Source organism: Engraulis encrasicolus, chromosome 19, assembly GCF_034702125.1.
Source record: "Engraulis encrasicolus isolate BLACKSEA-1 chromosome 19, IST_EnEncr_1.0, whole genome shotgun sequence".
NCBI classification, from domain to species: Eukaryota; Metazoa; Chordata; class Actinopteri; order Clupeiformes; family Engraulidae; genus Engraulis; species Engraulis encrasicolus.
The window spans coordinates 5,125,939-5,132,407 of record NC_085875.1 but is presented as its reverse complement, the minus strand read 5'-3'; the positions used below and the strand labels follow the sequence as shown (position 1 = coordinate 5,132,407).

The window sequence follows — 6,469 nt, the reverse complement described above, 5'->3', positions numbered from 1 at the left end:
TGTACAGTTTGCAGTAGAAATACATTTATTTATTACAGTAAAAATAAACTATGCACATGCTTTCATACATGCATACTTTTCTTAAATACTGTAGTTGGCCTGCTTATCTGTGTGATATACTGTACAGGGTACTGTACAAACAAAAGTGGTACACTGCTCAAGAAACCAAACCCCTTGCAGAATAGACAGAATCAATATTGCCGAATCTAGCAGGCATGATTACCATATGAAGCAATGACTACTTATATAGATGTGATGAACACATCCAGCATCACTGAGTTGACCTCGCTGAGAAACATGCTTCACACAAATACAACCACTAAGCTTTTTACACTATAAATAAAATAATCACACCACCAATATTCTCAAGATACGAAACAAAAACAATCAAAGAAGTTAATGTTTTCTTTCTTGCCGCATCATCCTCGCTTCATTCATTTACATGTTGTTTTGAATGCGCCATAACTCTGAACGGCCTGCATGAAGGTAACGGCAGCCCCCATTTGACAGATGTGTCTCATTTTCTGGATGAATGGGAAGGTAAAAAGCCACGCCTGTGGATTGATGGACACCTCGCTGGCACTTTTACCTGAACAGCTGCGGCGAAATGTCAGAGCAGCGTAAATATATGGGTGATTTTAGTCTCGCTGGCAGGTGATCATTCTCCTTTGCACAACACAAGCCACTCATACAGGGCGCCTGGCGCAATGATGTTTTGGCAGTATGGTGGTATGATGTGGGCCCAGGCCTGTCACAACCAGGCAAGCAAACGAGGCTATTGCCTAGGGCCGCCAGCTGAAAGAGGGGCCTCCTGGTGACAAAGACAAGTTTGTGAGTGTGAGAGCAACTCTGTTCAATGACCAGGAAGTGCAATGACTGAAATATCGGTCAAGGGGGGGTCCCCAATAGTCTGAAAAGAAAAAGGGGGTGGGGTGATGGTGGTAAGGGTCCCGAATATCTTGAAGAAAATCTTTGGCTAGGGCCCCCAAATACCTTGAACCGTCCCTGTGTGGGCTGTAAGGATGAATGCTCACAATTTCAGGAAACTAAACAATCGGCAGCTTGCTTCCAGAATACTAATATATTGAGAGTTGGGAAAGAGTTTGTGTTTTCTTCAGGGTGACAGCGAAGACAGAATGCCATGCCAATTTGTTGTTTAATTACAATGTGTTATCCTCACACCCTCACATGCATGCATCCCTAGTTTCTTTTTAATTAAGACATTTTAATTTTAATTTTGTAATCATTTTAATTAAGATTAAGACATTATAGACTATTCTTTTCACTGCTATGCTGAAGAATTTTAATTTTGTTTGCAACAGGCCTTAGGTACTGCAGTTTTGAAAAACGGCTGGCGTCCGCCTTTAATTTGACAGGAGCCCAAATTCCACAAGATGAATAGCCAGGAGATGAGACTGCAGTAAAATATAACAAACCGCATCAGTTCACAATGAAGTAACCAGGTCACACACATTTAGCACAATTATCACAACATGTCAACTGATTTTTGTACGACTGAAAATTCTTATTCTGCCCCAAAACTGCAGATGTTGTGGAGCCCAGTGCAATAACAATGAGGTGAGTGTGCAATCCCAGAAAGACCCCCATCAACAAATCCAAGCAGTCTAGCACGCCTGTCCACTATCTGAGATGACAGTCCCAGCATGCACAGACGCTCCCCGTTCCCTATCTCTCTCTCTCTCTCGCTCCCCACTTCCTCCCTCATCGATCCAGTATGTACGTCTCAATGCATGGCAGAAATGTTCCTGCCTCCGCTGCTGCTGCTGTGGGAAATCAAATAAACAGCCAGTGCATTAGGTGGACAGTGGGGAGGAAGAGGAGGATGGAGGAAGATGCTGAGATGGGTGGGTGCATGGGGAGGTGGGGGTTGGGATCGAGCATCTGCAGCTGTGCTTCTACCATGCCATCACCATGGCATCAAAACAATAAGCAAATTACACTTCACTGAAGGTTACGACATCTTAAGAAGAAGTCTTCACTTGTTCGTTTACACATGGTTTCTTCTGAGACATACTGTGTCTATCTTTAGAGAGAATTGAATGCATTTGAATAGATTTCAGGTGTAATGTAATTGCTGTATGTGTTATGAAGTGAAAATAATGTGCTGGTCCCTGTTCTTCTGGATACAAAGCATATAGACCCAGGTGAGTTAGTGGGTGTTTGGTTTTTATTGAGTTTCTACCTCTTTGAAAACTCAGTTAAGCAGTTTAGAGCCACTCTCCTACAGAGGACAATCATAACTCATCATTGAGTCAGCTGATTTTTGTGGCATTCTCAGACTTTGCACATCTTTAAGACAACAGTGTGCCATCTCGTCTAAGCTTAAACATACCATTTTACAGTGTAATTACTACTTATGTAGAGAGCCATCATTCAAAACAATTAGCAAAATTTGCACATGATACAGATTGCATTTTATTCAATGACCACATGCAAAGTCAAAGTGTTAAAGGTTAAGAAGAATGCAATAACATGCCATCATCACATGTCAAACATCTGATCGGACGTTTCCAAGAAACATTCAAATCGATTTCCTTTCAGGCATCGTATGAATAATTAATACAATTATCGAGCATTAAATCATCGCTTTAAAAAATAAATTTGCTTTCTCGACTTGACAGCAATGACCTACTGTAGGCTATATTATATATCACCTTATTGATGCTGGCCGCTAAGTGGGAAGTCGATGTGTTCACCTGGTTCTGTGAAGACTCTTAGCAGTTTTGTCCAATCGGTGAAGAATACTGAGAGAAGAGTGCTTTTTTTCCCCTGAGTTACTAAAAGTGCTTTATGTTGTTTACTTTTTGGCCTCCATCTCTTTGCTCAGTTTTGTCTTTTTCTCTCTGCACTGAGGTTTATGCCTCGCTCTTGCTCTCGCTCTCTCTCTCCCCACCCCATCACCCCACATTAAACAACAGGGCAAACCGTCTCCACATCTCGGATGCTGGAAGCGTCCGTGCCCTCGCCATCGCTAGCCAAGCTACTCCTGGAGGACAGGAGAGAGTGCGTTTTCCGTGAGTAGAGGTCGTTAAGGTGAAAGTTCAGCAGGCTGGGGTCGCGCACCTTCAGCTCGTTATTGCCCTGGTTGGCGTCCACCGCCTTCTGTCTCTGGTAGTACTTGGAGAACTTGTTGAAGATAATGGTGATGGGCAGCGCCACCACCAGCAGGCCGCAGACGATGCACAGGGTGCCGATCAGCTTCCCGGCCAGCGTGACCGGGTACGTGTCCCCATAGCCCACGGTGGTCATGCTGATGGTGGCCCACCACCAGCCCACTGGGATGTTCTGCAGCTCCGACTCGTCCTCCTCCTTCTCCACAAAGTAGATGAGCACCGAGAAGATGGAGATGCCCACGGAGAGGAAGAGCAAGAGCAGGCCCACCTCGTTGTAGCTGTGGCGCAGCGTGGCGCCCAGCGAGCGCAGCCCCACCGAGTGCCGCGCCAGCTTCAGGATGCGGAAGATGCGCATCAGACGCAGGATCTGCACCACTTTGCCCACGTTCTCCAGCTCCTCGTTTTCCTCCTCCACGGGGTCAAAGGCCAGCGTGGCGTAGTACGGGATGATGGACACAAAGTCGATGATGTTCAGCGTGTTGCAGCAGAACTTGCGCAGGCACGGCGTCACCAGCATGCGCAGGATGAACTCCACGGAGAAGCAGACGATGCAGACCGCCTCAAACACGGCCAGCACGGGGTCCTCGATCTCCTTGTCGTTGGCGTCCACCTGCTGGAACTCGGGCATGCTGTGCACGCACATGGCCACGATGGAGGTGAGCACCACGCTCAGCGAGGCGATGGCGATCACCTTGGCGCCGCTCGAGTACCCGGGGTTCTCCAGGAGCAGCCAGACGTACTTGCGGCGCTCCGAGCACCAGGTGCCCTCGAACATCTCGATGTCCTTGTCCAAGGCCGACAGCTCCTCCATGGAAGAGTCCACGCTGCCCTGAGCCATCGGGTTCTGCTGGCCGTCGTCGCTCCTGCGGTCCCAGTCGCCTGCCGCCACGCACTCTTTCTGCTCCTGGTACTTGTTGCTGCAGCAGGAGTCCAGGTGCAGCTCCTTGATGCCCCAGTACTCCAGCTCCTGGCTGAAGGACAGCACGCACAGCTCCTCCATCAGGTGGATCTTGCCCGTGTTGTAGAAGTTGAGGACGTAGAGGAAGAAGCGCGGGTTGCGGTCAAAGTAGTACTCGCGCTCCGCCACCCCGTAGTCGTCGCACAGCTCCAGGATGGCCTCCTCGGAGCGGCAAAAGAGCAGGCGTCCCAGGCGGGTGTTGGGGAAGCAGAGCAGGAGGCTGCGGGACACCTTCTGCTTGTAGCCGCCCACGTTGAGGTTGATAAAGCCGTCGTCCGGGCCCCATCTGTGGAGGATCTGCCCGTACACCATATTGTGCAAGGCTTTGACGCCCGACAAGGCGGGATGGGTGGAGGGCTTCAGTTATGCTTCTTGGTGTCATACATCATTACCTGTAACAAAGACCAATAGGAACACACTTAAGACTTGTGATCAAAGTAATATGAAGGGACAATACATCTTAACTGTACAGAGGAATTTTATAACAAGTATTCCACTTGTAAGTTCAATTTCAATCATTAAGATGCAGGCACAGAGGAACACATTTCATGGCAACACATTTCAACTGACCTACAGTAATTAGTAGCCTACTTTAGGTCGACTGCTCTTTGACAGTTTGTCATTTGTAAGTTTTGCACAGCATGAATGTCTATGCCTGCAGAATTAAAATCTTCCATGAAACCACTAAGCACTGATATTGAAATTACTCAAATATATCATTAAATGTGCATTAACAACACTAAAATAGTGAACACAAAGCACATGGTCAACATTTTTTGTCATTGCCATATTGATTTTCAATGTTTTACAAAAGTATTTTCCCATCACATGCGTCATATTGAAATAGAAATGTAAATCAGCAGAACTCACCAGGTAAAAGTGTCAGCAAAAAGTAAAAAGTTATCAGCAATGAAGAAACGGTAATCTCCATTGGTTACTTTCAGCAGTCACTTTACAGGATGCAGTGTTCTTGTTCCGTTTTCCTTTGTGCGCGTCTCTTTCTGGGAACATAACGGATCCAACCGCGAAAGATTTGTCTCCTTCATGTCCCGCGGCACAACTGTCCCGGTCAGGATGCTGAAAGCGCTTTGAGTGAGCCAGAGGGAGCGTACGTTGCTGTGTTGCCCATAAGCAATGGCTTGCGTCACCGCTTGGTAGTGGCCACTCGCAGACGCGCTCCCATTCGGCCCTTATAAAGAATACATACAAGAAACTTCGCCTGGTGTGGTGCGCTGTGGTGGGAAAATAGTTTGTTGGCCGGGCAGTTTATACAGACACAACAGCACAACACTTACACAAGTCTGGCTCGGTTTTGTCACTTGACTTGTTTAAGTTTTGAAATTATTGTGAACGTCATCTGCGACTTCCAAATATAAACACGCATTAGCTCACACTGAAGTCACTGATCTATATGCATAATTTTAAGTGCGACGAGTCTGGTGGTGCACATGTGGCGTAATAATATTTATTACTCCACAACTAGTGACCACAACTGAGTAGGTAACAATGCGTGACCAAAATGATAGGTGGCAGAATTTTAAATCAAACATAGGTTAAATAACGATTAAATGTTGCATTGCCTGACACCAAACAACGTATCTGCAATCTATTGCATCATTAACATTTGCTCTCCATTTTGCCAAGTCAGTATCTTTCTCACCTTCTTTCTCCTCTGCAGACAGAAGCGCAACACGCATTGCACTCTCCCGTCAGAGCAGTCTTCAGTGATCTCATGCTGCCCCCTAGAGGCACTGGTTTAGGCATACATTCCATGACTTCTTATCCGTCTGCCAAAAGAAGTCAGTCACATGGATTGAGGCAACTTTGTTATGATATAGTGTATAGTTATGATCATTAAGGATTTGAGAGCTTGTTTTGATTTCCTTTAAAATAAGTAGAAGAAAAGGGAGACCCTTTCAAACTGCATTGTGCTAAGCTCATGATTCAATTATCAGACAAAAAAAGCCTCGACCCAAGTGAATGTTAAGTATAAGCATGGAGTGCTTATGAAACTTAAAGTTAAATGTAAAGTTAAAATGTAAGTTGATGAAAGTGAAAATGTATTTCCATAACACCTTGTCTGTTGACGCGTTGACATCTAAGCCATAGCCTAAGTGGGTCAAATGAGTACAGGACAGTGGATTGTGAAAACAATTATTTAATTAAAATGTAGAATCACTATGCTCGGAAATATTGTTGTTGGCAAGGATAGCCTATAAAGCCTATGCCAAAAGCAGAAGCCGACACCTGACTGCAGGATGCTGTAAGTGCAGTAACCCTCCATAGTCACTGAGAGGCACAATTTCACTACACAACATCATCACCTGAGTAGTGTGGTAACTTGTACTTTTCACCACAATACAGTCCCTGGATACAG

The 6,469-nt window shown here is 45.8% G+C and overlaps 1 protein-coding gene across 1 annotated transcript; it reads right to left on the bottom strand.

Moving 5' to 3' along the window:
• Window positions 1-2,209: 2,209 nt before the first annotated feature.
• On the bottom strand, window positions 2,210-5,159 carry kcns3a (potassium voltage-gated channel, delayed-rectifier, subfamily S, member 3a). Its single transcript, XM_063223988.1, has 2 exons — window positions 4,963-5,159; window positions 2,210-4,484 (listed from the first exon to the last, which is right to left on the bottom strand). The coding sequence occupies exon 2, from the start codon at window positions 4,402-4,404 to the stop codon at window positions 2,929-2,931; it is 1,476 nt and encodes a 491-aa protein (XP_063080058.1). The 5' UTR covers window positions 4,405-4,484; window positions 4,963-5,159; the 3' UTR covers window positions 2,210-2,928.
• Between the last annotated feature and the right edge of the window lie 1,310 nt (window positions 5,160-6,469).

Bases quoted from the DNA above. Each gene is read 5' to 3' on its own strand.
- kcns3a (XM_063223988.1), bottom strand. From the start codon at position 4,404: ATGGTGTACGGGCAGATCCTCCACAGATGGGGCCCGGACGACGGCTTT.